The sequence below is a fragment of the Bos mutus genome, chromosome 5 (assembly GCF_027580195.1).
Source record: "Bos mutus isolate GX-2022 chromosome 5, NWIPB_WYAK_1.1, whole genome shotgun sequence".
Lineage (NCBI taxonomy): Eukaryota > Metazoa > Chordata > Mammalia > Artiodactyla > Bovidae > Bos > Bos mutus.
Genome location: NC_091621.1, coordinates 100,920,320 through 100,941,282, shown reverse-complemented (window position 1 = coordinate 100,941,282; position 20,963 = coordinate 100,920,320). Strand labels below are relative to the sequence as shown.

Genomic DNA, 20,963 nt, shown 5'->3' with positions numbered 1-20,963 from the left:
GGCGACCCTGCCCCTGCATTGCTCGAAGGTCAAGTGTACACTGACACCCAGAGGTGCGGTGGGGCTGGTGGTATCAGCCTGGCGTGTGACTCCTTACACCTGTGCATGTCCACATGTACACACGTGTCCACACACAGGTGTGCCTGATACCCCCCTCGGCAGAAAGGCCTACAAACACGGGCACGCGGACAGCAGCGAGCACACTGTGCAGCTGCATCTTGGTCTCTAAAACCAGCCCAGCCACAAGGAGCCTGGGCCCTCAAAACGGCTGCCTCCAGGGCGGGACAGACACCCGAGCAGCCTGGGTGAACACCCGGGGCCAGGAAGCAGCCACGCAGCAGATTCTTGACAGGGCACGCGGCCGGGCCAGCACAGCTGACCGGACCCCAGGCCAGGCTGCAGCTGGACACCAAGGCAGCCCACTGGGCCGTTCACAGCCCAGCCAGGCCCAGCGGCATCCATGCACAGGGAGCACACGTGGGGGACACACGCAGGGAAGTGCGAGCTTCAGTTGTGGGTGTGGGGGCGCCACGGACCGGCTGCAGCAGGACCCCAGGGGGTGCTGCAGGGGAGGGGCCTCCCTGTCGGTGGGTGCGCAGGCTGTCAGCTTCAGCGCAAAGACCAGGCCCTGAAGGTGGGGAAGTCCCCCGGCACTTCCTGGGGCACTGAGGCGCTCGGGGTGGAGGCCAGGCTGTCGGTGACTCACTCTGGAGTGCCCAGAGAGTCCATGTCTCTGCACAGGCGTGTAGCATGTGTGTGGATATGCAGAGTGCTCTTACACATGTGAAAAGCACATGCAGTTCTCCGCATCCTCACCAGGGCCTGGTGGGGCTGGACACACGTCAGGAGCTCGGTGGACACAGCTCAGGAAGCAGGAAGAGCCAGACTCACTTAAAGCCAGGGACGACTGTCTCCCAGCTGCCGGAGAATCAGTGATAAGGCAACGTACAATGTCATTCTTATTCTTTCTGAACGTGTTTATCTCCTAAGATCTCTTCTGAAACAGAGACGGCGTGCCCGTGACCACAGAGGAGGCCCTGCCCTGCAGGGCCAGGCACAGTGGGGGTGCGCCCAGCACATGCTGGCCTTCAGGTTTCCACCGCCCAGGGGCCCTGCCAGGCGCCAAGAGGCCACCGCCTGCTGCCCTGGAGCAGCCCCTCAGGGCGAGGCCCATGGCCTGGACGGTGGGCAGGGTCAGTACCCACCAGTGCCCTCATTACCGCAGGCTGCAGGCAACACAGCCATGGAGACCCAGGCGCGGCCGGGGATGGGCAGCCGCTGTCCTGTCGGTTCCTGGCTCGCCTGGCGGAAGCTGGCGGGCACCTGCGTCCCTGGGGCCCCACCCCCTCAGGGAGGCCCGCGGACCCGCTCCAGAAGCACAAGCTTGGTCTGCAGGTTCACGTCAAAGGGAGGCAGTCTGCTCAGGTTCACACTCAGCCCGGTGGTGCCCGGGACGCGGGCCAAGACGCGGTGCGTGTCTCGGTAGAGTGCCAGGGGCCCGGGAGCGGCCTCCATGAGCAGGTGCGTGTAGGCCAGCATGCGCTCCGAGCCCGGCTGCAGGTCTTCCGTCTTCTCGTACCTGTGGAGGAGAGCACGCCGTGCTCTGCAGGCCCACGCTGGCCTCTGGCACCCAGTGCCCCCGGGAGCCCGCGCCAAAGGGAGGACGTACCTCCAGGCACTGTTGATCTCCAGGAAGCGGGACACACCTGTCTGGGCAGCGGCCACGTCGATGTGCAGAACGACATCTGTGGAGAGCGGGCCAGCCCTGTCAGCGCCGGGGGCCCGCGCCTCTGGCAAGACCGCCCAGGCCCGGAGCCGTGCACCCACCTGTGCGGGCGGGCACCAGCTGGTGCAGCCTTTGCATCGCCACGCCGCCAGGGTAGTTGAAGTGGGACACGTACAGGCCCGTGGCCGAGTACACGGCGTTCACCACGAGGTGCCCCAGCACTAGGAGGGACCCCACTCTGTGCAGCCAGGACTTCCTATAACTGTTCAGCCTGGGAGGGAGCAGAGCCGGGGACCGCCATGAAGAGCACAGCCGCCCGCTGCCACGTCCCTACACGAGCCGTCACCACACAGCGGATGCGACAGACTCGGAAACCCCACCAGGCCCCAAGGTCAAGCCCGCGTTAGCCCTTCAAGCGTCCCGAGTCACCCCTTGGGTCAGAGCCTGGCCTCAGGCACGTCCCAAGCTGCCTGGTGCCGGGCAGAGCACGGACAAGCGCCCGCTGCCTCTACAGGCCAGCCACAGGCCCTGCAGACTCAGGCTGGACCCCGCACCAGACCCCGGCCGGGCACCCAGTTGAGCCTGTCGGTCACCCTGGACACCCTCCCCTTTGCAACCCAGTTCACGGCCCCGGGCAAGCCCGCAAGGCGGCCGGCGGCACTCACACGCGGGCACAGCCCCTGGCAGCCACGACATTGAGCAGCGGGAAGGTGTAGATGATGAAGCGCAGCTCCTTGTGTGGCAGCAGCGAGTACAGGGCCACGAAGCCCAGAGCGGGCAGCAGCAGCGCCAGGGCCCGCCTGTCCACCGCCCCCAGCGGCACGAAGAGCAGGCTGCAGCCCAGGCCGCGCGGCAGCGCTGAGTAGAAATACCAGAGCAGCGGCGAGGTCTGGGCGTGGGTTAAGGAGGCTGCGGGCACCCCCGTGGCAGCCCGCCCTCCCCTGCCAGCCTGATGGCACCCCGCCCGCAGCACCCAGGAACCCCACAGCTCGGGCCACGGTGTGACCCCTCACACGAGGACAGTGACCCCTCACACAGGGACGGTGACCCCACACACAGGCTGCCACAGCTGCAGATGGCGAGTGGGACTGCCCAGAACCGTCCCTCCATCTTTCACTGTGAAAACAGCCTGTCCCGGGTGGGGGCACACTGGGCACCCACAGCGTTCCCTTCGGGGATGTCTTTTAAAGAGCCCAGAGTAAAACGCTAAATCAGAAGAGTACAAGGACAGAGGAGAAGCTGGGCTAAGATGCTCAGTGGTGTCTCCTCAGGGCACAGACTCAGGACCAGGGAGACCTGCCCTGCAGAGGAGGAAGTGCTGGTTCCGGCGCCACAGCAGCCGCCATGCTCCCTGAGGCACAGGTGTAGCGGACAGCAGTTCCTCGCTCTGCCCCGACGGAAGGATACACCCCAGTTGGAACTCTTGTTCAGGACAGTGTTGTACCAGAGCACCTTTCCTTCTGGCCACACGAGGTAGCGCCAGAAATAGGAGTCCACGGCCACCGTCAGTCCTGAGAAAGGAAGAGCAGCTCAGGAGAGCGCAGGCCACCCCGGAAGCTGTCACAGGTGGAGGTCCCCCCAGACGCGGCCCCATCAGCAGAGCAGCCAGGAGCCACAGCAGTGTCCCTCGGAGGAGCTAAGGTGTTGGGTCCTCCCCCAAAGCAGCCCCCACACGCAGGTGCCCCCACGTCTGCCCAGCCTGGCCGAGGCACAGGAAGAGGGGGCCCTGACGGGGATCCTGTGGAGGGGATCCAGTGGGGGATGCTTGGGCAGCAGAGCCAGAAGACCCGCACTGGGACTCTGTAACCCCATGGGAGGTGCAGGGGATTCTACTTAATGAGGAACAGAGATGAGAAAGCCCCCAACGAAGAGGGCACAGCCCCCTACCGGCTCAGCCCCCCGACCCACTCACCCAAGCAGAGGATCCCGGCCGGCACGGCGCAGCGCAGGGCCCGGGTCAGCGAGAGTTTCCGCCAGCAGAGCGGCAGCAGCAGCGCCAGGCCCAGGAGCAGGCTCAGCTCGGCCCTGAAGACCAGGATGACGAAGGCCGAGAGCCAGATGAAGCGCGCCCACCTCTGCCGCAGCCAGGCCGCCAGGGCCAGCAGCACTGTGGGAGGGCGGGCGTGGCGTCACTCTCTGCTCAAGGGGCACGGGAGCCCTGAGACTGCCCGCCCGGGCTGCATCCGCACCACCCCCACCTCCTGCGGAGCCTCGCCCACCCAGCCCCTCTGGGGTCCCTGCCCCCTCCCAGCCCCGCGGACCAGCTCCTCCTCCAGGTGCTGCTCTTGGGGAGGCCTCACCCCGCCAGCTTCCCCGAGGCCAAGCCAGAGCCCTGCACAGGGACAGAGCTCGCTCACTTCCTGGCCTCCCTGTCCTGCGTTTCTGAGACACCTGGTGGGGAGCAGCTTTCAACAGACACTTGGATGGACCGCCCCCCACCAGCCTGGGGGACCCGGGCAGGGCAGGCGCACCCACGGGCAGGGCCAGCACATTGGGGAGCGTCCGTGTGCAGTAGAACATCAGGTGGAACTGCGAGGCCGTGACCCAGCAGAAGAGGGCGGCCACCGTGGCCCCGAACTGCCGCCTCACTTCCTTTTGTAGTGTCCAGAGTCCAAGAATCACGCCGAGTCCCACGACGGCCCTGACTGAGCAGAGAGGGTGCGTGTGCCCAGGGGATCCCGTACTAAAAGCGGGCCGGTGTACACAGCACGACGGCACTCAGCTGTGGAGAAGCCCTGCCGTGTGCAGCAGCGGGTGCACCGAGAGGTCATCATGCTAGAGGTCAAGTGCAGGAGAAGGGCGAACGCCACGTGGCGTCACTCGTGTGTGGAATCCCATGTGACACGAAAGCACTGCACACACAACACTCACACACGAGGCCACACACTTCTGGCTACCAAAGCAGAAGCGGGGAGGGACAGCTCAGGAGTCTGCGATCAACAGACACGTGGGCCGTGCGTGACAGACGTCAACAAAGACGCAAAGACGCGCCGTGCAGCACGGGGAGCGACGGCAACAAGGTGTGAGAGCCGTGACGGGAGAGGCGGGGAGAGGCGGCGCGCACGAGAGACTGAGCTCCGGTGCGTCCGGCGTGAACGCAGCGCTGTGAATCGGCTCTACTTCAGTAAAAACTGACGTGCAAAACGAAACTAAATATGTTCCATTTAAAGCAGCGGTGTGTTGTTTTTACTGCAACTAGTTAGGTGAATTTGTGCATTTTCTGTCTCACTGGCTAGTAACTGAATCCTTCTGAGCATGGTGGGCCACCTTTGAGTCCTGTGACACTATTTATTTAACAGTAAACACTTCTGAAACTCAAACAAATGGGCTGGGCGTGGGAAGCAGGTGGCCTGGATGCTGGCACCCCGATCCTGGAGCTGTTCCGTGCCTGGTGGCGCCGGGCAGGGCTGGGACACTCGGAGGCTGGGCTGGGCAGGGCAGACACATGCGGGCGAGGGCCGGCACCCCAGAGGCCCTGTCACCCGGCTGACACCTCCAGGGTTACACTTACCAGGGACCTGACGCTCAGACGTGGCCCCAGCCCCCCGGCCGAGGCTGCCTGGCCCCCCGTGCGAGTGGATGGCCGATCTCTGCTTCCTCATCCGCCCTTTCCCGAGGCACAGCCGCCTGGTCCCAGGAGCTCTCTGACCATGCACGCCAACCAGCATGAGCTGTGCTGTGGCTGCTCAGGGACAGGGGCCCAGCCCCCGCTGTCACACAGGCACCGCCTGGGGAGGTGGGCGCTGCCCCCACTGAACTGCCTACCAAGTGGCCAAGACGGCCGGGATTCCAGGAGGTGGCCACTCCCACTGAGGGCCCCTTAACCGGGTGACCGCAGCTGTGTGATGCCGCCGCTGCTCTCCACCCCGCCCCCGAAGGAGCCCTCACCTACGAGCTGAGAGTAGAACTTGGACGTCTCCAACAGCGAGAGTGTGTAGACGGCAGGGCTGGAGAGCGCGGCGATCAGCAGCGGCCCAAGGAACGTCCTGGGGACCACGCCGGGGAACTCGAGGTGGTCAAACTGCAGGGAGAGGGCGGGTCAGCCGGGCCCAGGCCGGGGCCCCTCGTCACTCAAGCGAGCTCACCTTCTCCACGTCCAACCGGTGGTAGAGCAGGTCGTGCGTGGCCTGCAGGTTGAAGCTCTCCTCCACCTTGGTGTAGGGGCAGGCAGCCAGGTGGGCCGCAGCCACCGCCACCAGCAGCCCCAGGAGCTGGCGCTGCCCGCCCAGGCCCGACGGCCTTCTCCCAGCCATTCTGTGCGCCCGCCTCAGGGACCTTCATCCACCGCCAGCACCACAGCTCTTGAGTGTTTTCAAAGGATGGAGACACACGTTCCCAAGCTCGAAAACTCCGCTGGAATCAACACCTGGGAGACACGTGGCGGGAACAGGGCCGCTCTGAAGCGCCGCAGCTTCTGTAACCTGGAAACACATCGACACGGGATACTGAAAAAAAATCACCCTTAAAACTTTCACGGTTTAACCATCTTCCTCTTTCAGCTGTCTGTGCATACTCGTCCAGGAAGAAGGACCCGAGTTACAGAGCCCAAGCTGAGTGTGTGGGCAGCTGGGGCCCGGGTCAGCCGGCCCTGGACACAGCAGGACCGAGAAGCTAGGATCTGGCGGGAGAGTCAGGAACACGTTGGGCTCGGCCCCCAGGGCAGTAGCCAGAGCAGACAGGCTGGGGCTGTGAAGCAGGAGGGTGGGGGGCGCACCTAGAGCGCAGCAGAGCGGCAGCCATGAGAGTGGATTGGGGCAGCGAAGACCTGCGCCCCCAGGACTGTGTGACGGGGCGTGGATTCTGCATCCTGAACCTCGCCCGGGAGCCTCTCCGAGCCCCGGGAAGCACCACGCTGGTCGTGAGCACAAACCGGTGGACGGCAGAAAATAAGCATGTTCCTGGGCGGGGCGGGGTGGGGGGAGGCGCAGACAGATGCCTGCACTGCAGGCGCCCACACATCAGGACTCTGGGGGTACCCCGCGGAACGAAGATTCTGAGAAAACCACGGAGCATCCGGGAGGCTCCTACTCACGGAAGACCTACATCTTTCCACTCGGCGAGGAGAGAAGACAGCAAATTCTTCCTGTTTGTGGCTTGTCTTAAAACACGTTTGCTTTTCTTTGATTAAAACCAGAAGAGCAAGAAGCGAAAGAAGAAAACCACAGTGCCATTTGTTAAAACTGCTTTTTAGTTAGAGGGAGATGTATGAAGTCTCTGCTCTCCTAAGTCAGCAAGTGGGGAATCCACAACTGAATAAAATCTGGAGGAGGAAGAGGAATCCTGTTCCATACGGCGGTGGTGGCGAGGTGGGGGAAATAAGGGAGTCAAGAGAGCTTTAATAATTCAGAATTACCAAATAACGCAGTTCCGAGAGAAGTAACAGAACTTGGTTCCCTTACCAAACTGTAAGGGCGGGATTTTCCTGTTTTCCCACCACTGTAACCTCAGCAAGGAGGGGCCTGTCCATCAAGACCCGCGGCTGCATCACCACAGCTGCATCACCACATCTGTTCAGGTGCTCAACAGACGACTTGAAAAACAAATTCATAACCGCTACTAAGTGTGGACGTCATCAGCTTACATTTTCGTTCAGTTCAGTTCAGTCACTCAGTCGTGTCCGACTCTTTGCCACCTCATGAACTGCAGCACGCCAGGCCTCCCCATCCATCACCAACTTCCAGAGCTTACTCAAACTCACATTCATCAAGTCTGTGAGACCATCCAACCATCTCATCCTCTGTCGTCCCCTTCTCCTCCCACCATCAATCTTTCCCAGCATCAGGGTCTTTTCTAGTGAGTCAATTCGTCACATCAGGTGCCCAAAGTATTGGAGTTTCAGCTTCAGCAACAGTTCTTCCAATGAATATTCAGGACTGATTGATCTCCTTTAAGATGGACTGGTTGGATCTCCTTGCAGGCCAAGGGACTCTCAAGAGTCTTCTCCAGCTCCACAGTTCAAAGCATCAATTGTTTGGCACTCAGCTTTCTTTATAATCCAACTCTCACATCCATACATGACTACTGGAAAAACCATAGCTTTGACTAGACGGACCTTTGTTGGCAACGTAATGTCTCTGCTTTTTAATATGCTATCTAGGTTGGCCCCAGCTTTTCTTCCAAGGAGCAAGTGTCTTTTAATTTTATGGTTGCAATCACCATGTGCAGTGATTTTGGAGTCCAAGAAAATAAAGTCTGTCACTGTTTCCATTGTTTCCCCATCTATTTGGCATGAAGTGATGGGACCGGATGCCATGATCTTATTTTTTTCAATGTTGAGTTCTAAACCAGTTTTTTCACTCTCCTCTTTCACTTTCATCAAGAGGCTCTTTAGTTACTATTTGCTTTCTGCCATAAGGGTGGTGTCATCTGCATATCTGAGGTTACTGATGTTCCTCCCAGCAATCTTGATTCCAGCCTGTGCTTCATCCAGCCTGGCATTTCTCATGATGTACTCTGCATATAAGTTAAATAAGCACGGTGACAATATACAGCCTTGACGTATTCCTTTCCCAATTTGGAACCAGTCTGTTGTTCCATGTCCCGTTCTAACTGTTGCTTCTTGACCTGCATACAGATTTCTCAGGAGGCAGGTCAGGTGGTCTGGTATTCCCATCTCTTTCAGAATTTTCCACAGTTTGTGGTGATCCACACAGTCAAGGTTTTGGCATAGTCAGTAAAGCAGAAGTGGATATTTTTCTGGAACTCTTGCTTTTTCTATGATCCAACACCCAGTTGTGGATGTCACTGGTGATGGAAGTAAAGTCCAATGCTGTAAAGAACAGTATTGCATAGGAACCTGGAATGTTAGGTCCATGAATCAAGGTAAATTCAAAGTGGTCAAACAGGAGATGGCAAGAGTGAACGTCATTTTAGGAATCAGTGAACTGATTCCTGGGAATGGAAATGGGTGGATTTAACTCAGATGACCATTATATCTACTAGTGTGGGCAAGAATCTCTTAAAAGAGATGGAGTAGCCCTCATAGTCAACAAAAGAGTTCTAAATGCAGTACTTGGGTGCAATCTCAAAAAACGACAGAATGATCTCTGTTCGTTTCCAAGGCAGACGTTTCCATTAAAGACACATTAATGCTTTAATTTCCAATGACGCCGAGCAGACCACAGAACATTCATATGCTGCTCTCTGTTCCTCTGAGGTTAAAAAACTGTCAAGAACTAGGAAGCATGTATGAAGCCGAGTGCTGGGATTAGCTGCACGTGTGCCACTTGGCAGGAGTGGGGCTCACAGCTGTTCCAGGCTCATCCCTGCAGACCCCACTCCACGGCCCTGCCTGCAGCGCACTCCTGACATCTCAGGGGGCTTCCCCGGTGGCTCAGATGGTAGAGAATCCTCCTGCTATGCAGGAGACCTGGGTTCGATCCCTGCGTTGGGAAGATCCCTAGAGAAGGAAATGGCAACCCACTCCAGTTTTCTTACCTGGAGAATCCCATGGACAGAGGAGCCTGGTGGGCTACAGTTCGTGGGGTCACAGGAGCTGTGGGGTGAAAGCTACATTACCAGCCCTGCTCCAGGCCCTAGGGGCTTCTCCCCCAGACGAGGGTGCTCTCTGCTGATGGCCGAGAGCAAAGCAGCTTATTCTGGAAGGCACTAGCAGCACCCTGCATGCCCACCCGGGACCAGGAGGAGACACACAGGGCATGAGCAAGTACACAAACCACAGTGAGCCCCACTGGGCCGAGACCGTGAACAGATGCACCTGCGCTGGCAGAGATCAGGCCAGAGAAAACTGTCTTGTGCTTCTTCCTTCTGGCAGTTCTGTCCTAAAGAGACCAGGTAATGTCCACGTTCCTTCTCCTGACTTAAACCACGGGTTTCGGCGCCAACGGCCTCGGGCACGGGGGGCGGGGAATGCAGACTCCTGGGTCCCCAGACACACTCCTCAGGCCCCAGGTGACGCGGCTGGCCCCAGGTGAGGAGCGTGGCGGTCGTCCCGCGTGCACGCGCACGGTGAGGCCCAAGGAGCCCCGCGACGGCGCCAGCCCGAGGTCCCCTCAGCCCGCCCCGAGCCCCAGCCGCGCGCGCTGACCTCGCCAGCCCACCACGCGGTCCCTCGAAGCGCTCGCGCCTGGGCTGCCCGCGGCCGGAAGTCGGGTGGCGGAAACCAAGAGCTTCGGCGACGCCCTTGCCCGAACCTAACATGGCCGCTGAGGCTCTGCTGCCGTCGCGGACGCCCTCGCTGCCCGGAGTAAAGATGGCCGCGCCGGGCGACGCGCGGGAGAGGCGGGCGCAAGGGGCGGGCCCTGGCCTCCACGCCCCCCACGCCCGGCCTCCCGGCGGGACGCTGACCCGGGGCCTTCCTATTGGTAGCCGCTCGTGGCGAGCCCGGATTGGGCCGCACGGGGGCGGGGCGGGCCTAGAAGGCCAGTCGCCGCGCGAGGGCTGGCGTGGGGCGGGGCTCCAGCCGGCTCCGCCGAGTATCCCCGGGAACGGCCGGCGCTTCGGAGCCGGTAGGCGGCCGGAGGCGGTAGTGCTCGGCCGGTTCCCGCTGGACTTCGGCCCGTGTCCGCGCGGCCGCGATCCCGTGGCGCCGTCCGCTTCGGCCCGCCATGCGCCCGCCGGCCCCGGCCGTGCTGGGGCTGCTGCTGCTGCTGCTGCTGCCGACCGGCGAGGCCACCAAGAAGCCGACGCCCTGCAAGCGCTGCCGGGAGCTGGTGGACAAGTTCAACCAGGTGGGCCGGTCACTCCGCGGGGACGGGGGCGGGGGACGGGGTCTCCCCGCCATGGCCCAGAATTACCCCACCGTGGGCCTGCGATCACCCTGCCGTGGACTGGGTCGCCCCCTATGGCCTGTGGTCACTTACTGTGGCCTATGGTCACCCCGCTGTGGCCTGGGTCACCCCATCATGGACTGTATCACCCCACCTGGACTGGGTCACCCTCATGGACTGGGTCACCCCCCCATGGACTGGGTCACCCTCATGGACTGGGTCACCCCCCATGGACTTGGTCACCCCACCATGGACTGGGTCGCCCCAATGGACTGGGTCACCCCCCATGGACTGGGTCGTTCCCCATGGACTGATTCACCCCACCATGGACTGTGGTCACCCCCCATGGACTGGGTCATTCCCCATGGACTGGGTCACCCCCCATGGACTGGGTCATTCCCCATGGACTGGGTCACCCCCCATGGACTGGGTCACCCCACCATGGACTGGGTCACCCCCCATGGACTGGGTCGTTCCCCATGGACTGGGTCATACCCCATGGACTGGGTCGTCCCCCATGGACTGATTCACCCCACCATGGACTGTGGTCACCCCCCATGGACCGAGTCACCCCCCAGGGACTGGGTCACCTCACCATAGACTGGGTCACCCCACCATTGACTGGGTCGCCCCCCATGGACTGGGTTGTCCCCCATGGACTGGGTCAGCCCCCATGGACTGGCTCACCCCACCATGGACTGTGGTCACCCCACCACAGCCTGGCTCACCCCTCCATGGACAAGTGTGAGGCAGCAGGGCTGACCCTGTGCGGCCCTCTCCACACAGGGAATGGTGGACACGGCAAAGAAGAACTTTGGTGGTGGGAACACGGCTTGGGAGGAGAAGACGCTGTCCAAGTATGAATTCAGGTGGGCACCCTACTCTGACTGGCCCAGCACCCTCCTTTGGGGCCTGACGTGTCCCTGGGAGTGTCTGCAGACACAGAGGGTCCCTTGGGCACAGTCACCTGTCCTTGCCTGGGACTGGCGTGTGGGCCTCTGGCCCCTGGCTGTCACCTCGCCCTCCAAGGGGCAGACACAGGGGTCTTTTCAAAACACAGGTGGGGCGGGCCCCGCCCCCACCCAGAGCTCTAGCCCATTGCCGGGCTTCCCGGGGTGGACCCCACACTTGATGTTCTCCCTGAGGATGAACAGGCCTCCCCGACCACCGCACCCTCTGCGTTTAGCTCTCTGCCTGGTAGTGATGCCTCCCGGCCCCAGCTGGGTGTTTGTCGCGGGTCCGTTCTCACTGAACACCAGCGTGGCTGCGCCCCGGCAGCAGGGGGCCTCCAGGCATCCCTGGACCATGGATGCTGACCCCTGAGGTGCCTCGCGGCCCCTCTCACGGTGCTGCTGGCCCTGTGTTTCAGCGAAGTCCGCCTGCTGGAGATCGTGGAGGGCCTGTGTGAGGCCAGCGACTTCGAGTGCAACCAGCTGCTGGAGGAGCAGGAGGAGCTCCTGGAGGCCTGGTGGCTGCGGCTGTGAGTGCTTGGGGCCCGGTGCCCCCACGCCTGGGGTTCAAAACGTGCCAGAGACAGCAGGGATTCCACACACCTGATTTCTTCCTCACCCGCATTCCCGTCCTGTTCCACCAAAGTGCAGCGATCCTGACGAGGGAGTTAGCTGGGAGAGTCCGGTGGCCACAGGCCCTCGTTTCCCGGGTCCCACGATGCTCAGAAGTGCCTTACATTCAACTGTGGTTTTGTTTTGAGGAAATCCGCCACGTGAGATTCAGTGGATACTGTTTACATCCTTAGGAAGAAGAAGCACCCTGACTTATTTGAATGGTTTTGTGTGCAGACACTGAAAGCTTGTTGTTCTCCGGGGACTTACGGGCCAGACTGCCTGGGTATGTCTTTCCTTGGGGACTCTCGAGTGTCCGCGTCGTCCTGTCGTGGCTCCAAGGGCGGGGGCTCCCACGGGCCTGGGTGTACTCCCAGCTCATCCCTGGGTTTGTCGTAACGCACGGCCTGGCGCTGCCCACTGAGCACGAGGAGGCCCACGGCCTCCTGTGCGGGAGGCTGGGGTGTCCAGCCTTCAGGGACCCATGCAGGCATCACTGACACATTCAGGTCGATCACCTGGGCGGAGGGCATGATCTTGGCGCTCAGACCCTGCCCCAGCCCTCCTGCCATCCTGCTGGTGTGTGCCACCTCCTCCTTGGCCCCATGTCCCTGGTGAGGCCGGCGCCCGTGCATCCTGGAGAAGGGACACTGCGGGCCTGGGTTGCAGCGGGACTTGGAGCTGAGCTGATGGATGGTGGGGTTCCCCGGGGCCCCCTCTGCTCCCAGACGCCCTCTGAGCAGCTCATGTCCCCAGCGTGCCAGGGCGGGTCTGAGCGGCCCTGCAGCGGGAACGGCCACTGTGTTGGAGACGGCACCCGAGAGGGCGACGGGTCGTGCCAGTGCCACCTGGGCTACCAGGGGCCGCTGTGCACCGACTGCATGGACGGCTACTTCCGCTCGCCGACGAGTGAGACGCACAGCATCTGCTCAGGTACTGGCAGTGCCCGCAGGCTGGGAGTGGGTACTGCGACAGCGGAGTGGGGGGGCTGGGGACAGTCCCATTTCCTGTCCCTGAACAAGCCATGGAGGGAAGCGTGAAGTGATGACCCCCGACAGCCTCCTGGATGGGCAGCATGGCATTGTCAATCCACGACAGCCACACTGGGCCCGGGCACTGTGGCCTCCTGGAGGCTTGTGCAGCTCTGCTGCCCCAGCGGGAAGCTTGGCACCAGCGGAGGCGGGCTGGTTGTCCCTGCGGTGCTCGGGGCCGGGTCCATCGGCGCACCTCCGGGAGGCCGGTGCTGTGGCCAAGAATGGGACAGCAGAGGCCCTGCAGTGTGGCCCCTGGGTCTCCGTGAGGAAAGTACGCCACCTCGGTTACCCTGATGTGGGAAGGGCGGCCCCCACCAGGGTCTCTGAAGGCGCCCTGGCCGTCATCCTGGGCTCCTCCTTGAGTCCCAGATGTGCCTGTGGGGTCACAGATGAGCCTTCTCAGCTGGCTGGACACACCAACCCTTGCAGCTGGGGAGGCCCACGCCCCGCTCGTGAGGCTGCATCAGCCCAGGCTGGTGTCTTGCGACATGTAAATCCAGGGAGCAGGCCATGGGAGACGTGTGTTTCCTCCTTGGCTGTCACTGCCCAGGGGAGGACTGGGGCGGGCGCCGGCAGTCAGGTCTGGGGGCCACGCTGCTCCCTCGGGCCTGCCCGGAGTGAGGTCAGCCACCCCGGTTCCCACCCGAGACCCACCCCGGGCCCTGCAGGACCGCTCGTGTTGGCGGGCAGCATGCACACCAAGGCGGGTCTGGGCTCCAGGCTTACGAGCAGCTCCTCTGAGTCCTCGTTTGCGAGAATTTTATCACCACTGGGCGTGAAAATCCCCGTGTGTTGTCTTTTCTCATTAAGTCCAGTGTTGTGAGTTACACGAGTATATTTTTCTGTTATTGAGTCAGTCTTGCCTCTGTGGGATTTTTGCTTGTTTTCACCCTAACAAATGTCAGTTCCTAAGCCCCAGACAACTTTTGCATTGAGTTTGCTCCTGAGACGCGCCTGCCTCTGCCTTGCAGCCTGTGACGAGGCGTGTAAGACGTGCGTGGGCCCCACCAACAGGGACTGCGGCCAGTGCGAAGTGGGCTGGGTGCGCCAGGACGACACCTGCGTGGGTGAGGCTGGCGGGCGGCCCTCCCCTCCGTGCCCCCACCCTGAACCCCCCGCCCTCCGCAGGCTCTGCCGGCCCAGCCACCCCTAGGACATGCCACACTCTGCCTGCTGCGGATGTGCGGGGGGAGACTGACGTCCCTGGTCGTGCTTTAAGGGGTCACAGGTGGAGGCTGGTTTCGCAGGCGGCCACTTGGAACCCACTGCAGCCTCGACCCCGGGCTGGGAGGGTGGCCGCAGCCTTGCTGTCTGTGGCCTTGGGGGGTCCTGTTGGCTCAGGAGGGGAGCCTGACCCAGGCCCAGTCACGTCCCCTTGGGCACTGCAGGGCTAGCAAGGCGACGCTGCCGGGAGGTGGTGGCCTCTGAGTGCAGTGACGGCGCAGTCCCGTGCTCGGGAGGCCCCTGACCAGGGCCTGGCCTCCCACCACCTGCCGCCCACCCTCAGGCCTTGCTTGGACTGCAGCCCCGTCCGCAGCGTCTCAGGGCCTGGGGGGGTGTGCTGCGCTGCCCGGCTGCTCCTGGGGGGTCCTGTGATGCCCAGGGCTGCTCCTTGGGGGCGTGGGGGGTCCCTGCGCTGCCCGGCTGCTCCTGGGGGGTCCTGCCCCAGGCTTGGTTTCAGCCTCACGGCTGGCAGGCCTCCTGCCTCAGGTCCCAGACTGAGTGGGGTGTGGTGCCCTCCCCGGCCCTGAGGAGGGACTCATGCTCAGCTGCTGCGCTGTGCCCGCTGCGCACAGAGGCCCCATAGGTCGGCCGTCCACGCGTCCCCAGGCAAGGGGCTCTTGGTCGCCGGGGTCGGGTCAGGGCCACCCCTCAGCGGTGCTGTTGTTTCCAGACGTGGATGAGTGTGCGGCGGAGCCGCCACCCTGTGAGGACACGCAGTACTGCGAGAACGTCAACGGCTCCTTCGTGTGCGAGGGTGAGCGCCGCCCGCTGCCCTGGCCTCCCCCCGCCCGGTCTGTCCTGCCCCTGTCCGTGCCCCCGCCCGCCCTGGCCTCCCGTCCTGCCAGCTCCCCAGGCGCTTGTAGTTTTTCTGCGTGGCCCCTGCCCGCGCTGCCCGCTTAAAAAGCTTAAGGTGGCAGCACGAGTGCCGGCCGCTTCCGACCGTCAGAACTTCAGGGGAAGGGGGGGGCAGCGCCTGCTGGCAGGACGGCCCTGGGGTCGGCGCGGCGCTGACCGGACACGGTGCCTTGTCCCCTGTTCGATTCTCCCTCAACGACACCGTGCCCGCGTGTGTCCATCGCGTTTCTCTGCGTCGTGTCCTTAGGAGCGTGCTGATGTCTGGTCTTCAGCAGCCCACGTGGTTGAATATTTCAGCCGTGCGTGTTCTCCAGTTAGACTTGGAGAGCCCTTTAGGTGCAGCTTTTCACGCCGCTCCTCACTTTCCCTGCATCAGCCTCCAAGTTGGGCCGCCCGCCCCAGAGGCGGTGCCCCTTCCTCGCCCAGCAGCGGTCCATGTGGCTCACAGCCCCCGCGGCGTCCTGTCTCATGCTCCACGGACACGCAGCTCCGTGTGTGACGTGCTGGGGCATGTTGTGCCCCAGCAGCGTCAGGAGCGCAGGCCGTCTGCCGGGGCAGCACGGGGGTCCACCCCTCACAGGATGGGGACACCGGCTCTCCCGGCCACAGGCCCTCCTCCGCCCTGTGCACGGCTCCTGCAGGACAAGGCTTTCCCGGCATCACCCGCTCCCCTCGTTGCAGAATGTGACCCTACCTGCATGGGCTGCACGGGGAAGGGCCCCGCCCAGTGTAGAGAGTGCATTGCCGGCTACAGCAAGGAAGGCGGCCAGTGTGAAGGTCAGCGGCTGCACCTGCTCCACCGGGGCCTTCCCGGGGGCCACGTGCCGGTGTGGGTGGGGCCCCGGGGAGGCACGCAGCTCCTGCCCTCACACCTCTGCCTGTCCCCTCCCCAAACGACCGCCCGGTGCTCCTGCTGAGCCCCTCCCTCCTTTGTCCAATGCACGTCCCGTCTCCGCCTCTGTGCACGCGTGAACCCCCCCCCCTCGCGAACCCCTCGACCCCTGCTGGGCCTCTCTGCCCAGTGAGGTCACCTGTGCAGTGGAGCGTTCTCATTTAGACATCGACGAGTGCTCGCTGGCAGAGAAGCCCTGCCTGAGGGACAACGAGAACTGCTACAACACGCCTGGGAGCTTCGTCTGCGTCTGCCCCGACGGCTTCGAGGAGGCCGAGGACACCTGTGTGCAGACCAGGCCGGCGGGGGCTGGTGAGTGACACCTCGGCCACCTCTGCTCGTGCCCCCCGGTCCCAAGTCAGGAAGTCCGCGCATGTGGCCCTGGGCTGGCGGGGGGCGGCGGGGGGAGCACCACAGCCCTGGCGGCTTCAACCCCAGAGCCCTGCAGGCGGGACGTCTGAGCTCCAGTGTTGGGGACTGCCTCCCCTGAAGCCAGTCGGGAGCATCCTTCCCGCCTTTCCCAGCTCTGGGGGGGTCACTCCTGGCGTTCCTGGGTGGGCAGCCGCGTCCCTCCAGCCTCTGCCTCTGTGATCTCACGGCCTTCTCCCTGGAGTCTGTGTCCACAGTTTCCTCTGCTGGTGGGGGCTCAGGGCCCGCCCCAGTGACCTCAGTCGCCGGCAGGGACCCTATTTCCAAGCAAGGTCACGTCCACGGGTGTCCCATGGGGGTGCAGTTCTTCCAAGACGGTCCCAGACGCATCCTGAGGGATGTGGGACAGCCATGGGACGGTGGCTGGGCCTCCAGGAGGAGCTGAGGCCCCGGCAGGACCATGGGGGGCCCGGGGGCAGCAGAGAGCAAGGCCAGGAGGGGCTGCGGCTGCTCTGCTCAGCCCCGTGTGCCAGGGCTCACGACGTGCTGGGCAGGGCCCCCATGGCTGCAGGCAGGCCGTCCACTAGCCGCCACGGCTCCAGCGGGGCCCCTTGTGCCAGGATTTTGCCCAGTGACCTCTGTTTTCTGACAGAAGCCACAGAGGCAAGTCCGACGCAGCCCCCCTCCCGGGAAGATTTATGACAAGCACGGCGTTGGCCACACCGCCCCTAACTTATTCAGACTGTTGTCCCGACGGTCCGGTGCCGGCCGCTGGCTCCAGGGCACTCCTTCCTGGAACAGCCGGTGCTCACTGGGCCTTTCAAAACCTGTGTTTCTTGGTTGTTCTTAAACAGATTTGTATATTTTGATACTGTTCTTTATAATAAAATTGGCCACTGAAGGTAATTAGGCAGAGAACAGGTGTGGGTTTGTCTTGTTAAAAACATGTGGACGCTCTCGGATGGAGTTTGCCCAGTCCTGGAGCCCCAGGCCTGCAGGCCCCCCAGTGGTTCCTGTTGCTCACCCCAAAGGCTTGCGAGCACCAGCGGAACGTTGATCAGGGGGTTCAGGGCCCCCCGAGGGCCCTAGAGTGAGTGTAGTTAGGGACCCTGTGGGAAGAAGTCAGAGGGGAACTCCCAGGGCCGGGTCCTCATATAGGAAGGAGGCACCCTGCACCCCCAGGCCTGGCTGGTGCTCCGCAGCCCGCGCAGCGGTGAGACCACAGCTGCCCGCGGGGTCTCCCTCCCCCAGGCCCAGCCTGTGCTCCGCAGTCTGCACAGCGGTGAGACCACGGCCACCCACGGGGTCTCCCTCCCCCAGGCCCCCGGCCCACGCAGCGCTGAGACCACGGCCGCCCGCGGGGTCTCCCTCCCCCAGGCCCCCAGCGCCCCCGCCCCCGGCCTCACTCCCACCTGTCACCCTCTCCCTCAGTCCTGGCCCCAAGGACAGTCCCCGTGGCCCTGGCTGCCCATGGGCGCTCATCCCCAGCTGGGCACTCGCCTGGGTGCTGGAGTAGCCTGCATCAGGACTCTACCCCAGGGCGCCCTGCTGGAGAGGGACACAGCACCAAGGCCACCCGTAGGGCCCTGCAGCTGGCTCTACCGGCTCCCCCAGCTCCTGTCAGGCGGAGCCTCCAGTCCCAGGCCCAGGGCAGGTTCCCCGAGTCCTTGGGGTGAGCAGGAGTCCAGTGGGCTGGGCGAGGCCAGCACCAGACCCACGGTGGGGGCAAAACCGGGGGCCACATGGTCCTCTTGGAGATGGATACGTGACGCAGGCCGAGGGACTGAGTACAAAAGTGGGGTGACGGCCATGTAGGTGGGCAGCACACGGCGGGGCAGAGATGGGGGGACATAGCCTGCATTGTGAGGTTCCAGGAGGGCCCCATGGGGGGACGGGCCAAACCTGAGAGCTGGGTGTGGGGCCTGGGCACTGAGAGAGGTGCTGGCGGGTTGGTGGGGGTAGGCCCTGGCCTGGAGCGCTGCGGTGGTGGGGGGGCTGGGCAGGGGAGGAGAGGGAGAGCAAGGCCCCAGCCTAGGGCGCTGTGGGGAGGAGGCAATCCAAAGGCTTCCCGAGGGAAGAGAAGCCTCCTTGCCAGCTGTGGGCCGGCAGGTCTACAGGGTGGACAGTCCCTGCACAGCACAGGGCCCAGGCCTGGGTGCCAAAGCCTCCCCCTGGAGCTGCATGAGCCGAGCAGGGAGCCGCCCCGCGTCCAGCTGGAGCCCAATGGTTCCTGTCCTCACTGTGAGGGATGGCGCGCACAGCCCTAGCGGCCCGACCACCCCCCCACAGCCGGGTCAGCTGGGCGGCTGCCTTGCCCCCTCCCGCAGGGGGCACCAGCTGGTATCCTGAGGGGACTGGTCACCCAGCAGTAGGAGGTGGACCCTGGCTGGGGGCCCCCACAGCTTTGGACTCAAAAGCTGCACCCCAGCCTGAGCCCCACAGCTGGCTCGCCTGTGACCACTGTGCTGGCCCGTGGGGCCTGGGGGTCCTCTCCCCATCCCCTCCCTTCCTTCCTGCGGTGCCACACACACCCCCCCAGACCACCTCCCGGATGCTAATGGGCCCGGGTAGCCTGGGGAGGGACGAGGCCAACTGGGCGCCTCCCTGCTGGCAGCAGCTGTGGCCACAGCCCAGGGGACCCATCAGTCCTCACCTGTCCGCTCTGGGACACCCAGTCAGGCCCCCAGCCCTTCACTGCGCCTGCCCCACTAGGGCAGAGCACGCCAGGCAGACCTGGCTCCTCCATTGTGCCTGGCGTGGTCCCAGCCCAGGGCCTCCGCATTGCTGTCTCTCGTGCTGGGAACATGGGGGTCTGCTCCCCCATCTGCTTGGGTCTCTGCTCAGGTTGGGGGTCCGGGGGCCCTGTGGCTCCTTGCCCTGTCAGCCCCTCACTGGAGCTGGGTCACCCCAGGGCCCGGGCCCCCTGAGGGCGGTCTCAGCCCCTTCCCGAAGCCCCACACGCCCCAGGGGGGGTCTCTGCACCCAGCAGGGCTTCTTGCCCCCACCCGACCCCACAGGCTGAGGTCTGGAGTCAATGGTGGACACCCCGTCTCAGTTTTTCCATCTGTAAATGGGAGGACGTCCCAGCTGAGCGTGCTGGGCCAGGCAAGTGGGGGTCTCCCGCCTGGCCAGTGGTCCGGGATCAACAGGTGACCAGGGAGGGAAGGTGGACGCTCCCCGAGCAGGGCCTCCTCGGAACAGGCCGGGAGCTCAGGGTGCCCGCGCTGCCCGCACGCAAGCTGTGAGGACGTCGGCACTGGGGGGCCGAACGGTGCTGGCCTCCCAGAGGGCCTGGCTCCGCCGGTCACCGGGGCGGCCTGGCGGTGGCTCCTGCCCGAACCCTGTGGCCGCTGCTCCCGTGAGGCCGGGGGACAGTCGGGCCGGGCGGGTGGATCAGCCCCTGCGCCTGGGGCCGAGGGGCGGGCATGGCCGGCAGGGGGCGCTGCGGGACCACCTCCAGAGCAGTCTGCCTGGGCCGCCGGGTGGGGGCCGCCCTGGGCGGAGTCTGGGGACAGGCTGTCCTCACGCTGAGGCCTCGGGGGTCCCGAGAGCCCCGGGCGCGGCCATCGGGGTGACCCTTCCAGTGAAGGACCGTGCCTCCTATGGCCTGGTACTGCTCCAGGACAGGCTGACAGGGCAGGGAGCCACAGCGCCCCCAGACCCCATCAGAGACCCCGCCTCCTCCTCCTCAGGGCCACAGCGGGCAGCGCCCCCTCCCTGCCTCTGAGCCGGACAACCTGCCCTCCGTCCAGTCAGGCTCAAGGACCCGGGGGCACGTTCGCTTGCCCGCTGGGCCCTGCAGGAGGCCGGGAGCCTCGGGGGAGCCATGATCAGGCTCTGTGGGCCGGATCTCAGACCCCTGGGGCTGCGCCCACCAACCTCTGGGCCTTAGCCCGGGCAAGTCCCTGGGGTCCCCGCACCACACGCAGTCCTGGGCTGCCTCCCTCCCAGGCGGCCTTCAGCAGGCCAGCACGCGCCACATGGGCAGATGCTTCTGGAAGCATGCAGCCACGGTCCCGGCCACCCGCCCTGGCTTTGCTGCAAAGTGCGTCCTTCTATCTGATGGGTCTGCACGGGGGCAGCACGTGGACTGTTTGGAGACACTTCTCACAGAGGTGAGGGAGCTCCCGGCTCGAGTGGGTAGAGACCGGCGATGCTGCTCGACACCCCCAGGGGTCCAGGACACCCCACATGTCGGCCCCGGGGGAGCCATGGCTGGGTACCCCTCTCCCCAGCGGAGCCACAGCCTGCAGACGGCCCCTTCCTGCCCTCAAGGTCCCCCGGAGGACCTCCCCTTCCCCCCCCCCAGGGCCCCCTGAACTCAGGGCAGGGACACCACACCCTCCTGCTCCGTGCCCTGTCCATCTGGGGGCTGACTGGCCCTGGGTCCTGAGCGAGGGAGTGAAAGTCACTCAGTCGTGTCCGACTCTTGATGACCCCATGGACTGTAGCCCACCAGGCTCCTCTGTGCATGGAATTCTCCAGGCCAGAATACAGGAGTGGGTAGCCTTTCCCTTCTCCAGGGGATCTTCCCAACCCAGGTCTCCTGCATTGTGGGCGGATTTTTTCCCA

At 63.9% G+C, this 20,963-nt stretch overlaps 2 protein-coding genes across 5 annotated transcripts; one reads left to right on the top strand and one right to left on the bottom strand.

The window, feature by feature from the left end:
* Window positions 1-956: 956 nt before the first annotated feature.
* On the bottom strand, window positions 957-9,908 carry ALG12 (ALG12 alpha-1,6-mannosyltransferase). 3 transcript variants are annotated; one of them, XM_070371418.1, is made up of 10 exons: window positions 9,774-9,908; window positions 5,812-6,147; window positions 5,615-5,747; window positions 4,198-4,371; window positions 3,639-3,833; window positions 3,134-3,237; window positions 2,392-2,615; window positions 1,828-1,997; window positions 1,670-1,745; window positions 957-1,579 (listed from the first exon to the last, which is right to left on the bottom strand). In XM_070371418.1, the coding sequence occupies exons 2-10, from the start codon at window positions 5,977-5,979 to the stop codon at window positions 1,348-1,350; spliced, it is 1,476 nt and encodes a 491-aa protein (XP_070227519.1). In that variant the 5' UTR covers window positions 5,980-6,147; window positions 9,774-9,908; the 3' UTR covers window positions 957-1,347. The 3 variants fall into 3 exon arrangements, with proteins under 3 accessions (XP_070227519.1, XP_070227521.1, XP_070227520.1); XM_070371420.1 differs by lacking the exon at window positions 2,392-2,615 and having other exon boundaries at window positions 3,171-3,237; XM_070371419.1 differs by lacking the exon at window positions 4,198-4,371.
* Window positions 9,909-10,122: 214 nt separating this feature from the next.
* Window positions 10,123-17,309, top strand: CRELD2 (cysteine rich with EGF like domains 2). 2 transcript variants are annotated; one of them, XM_070371411.1, is made up of 10 exons: window positions 10,123-10,416; window positions 11,242-11,324; window positions 11,825-11,935; window positions 12,212-12,303; window positions 12,774-12,950; window positions 14,023-14,118; window positions 14,946-15,029; window positions 15,812-15,907; window positions 16,188-16,334; window positions 17,047-17,309. In XM_070371411.1, the coding sequence occupies exons 1-10, from the start codon at window positions 10,294-10,296 to the stop codon at window positions 17,091-17,093; spliced, it is 1,056 nt and encodes a 351-aa protein (XP_070227512.1). In that variant the 5' UTR covers window positions 10,123-10,293; the 3' UTR covers window positions 17,094-17,309. The 2 variants fall into 2 exon arrangements, with proteins under 2 accessions (XP_070227512.1, XP_005903966.3); XM_005903904.3 differs by having other exon boundaries at window positions 10,125-10,416; window positions 17,044-17,309.
* The last annotated feature ends 3,654 nt before the right edge of the window (window positions 17,310-20,963 follow it).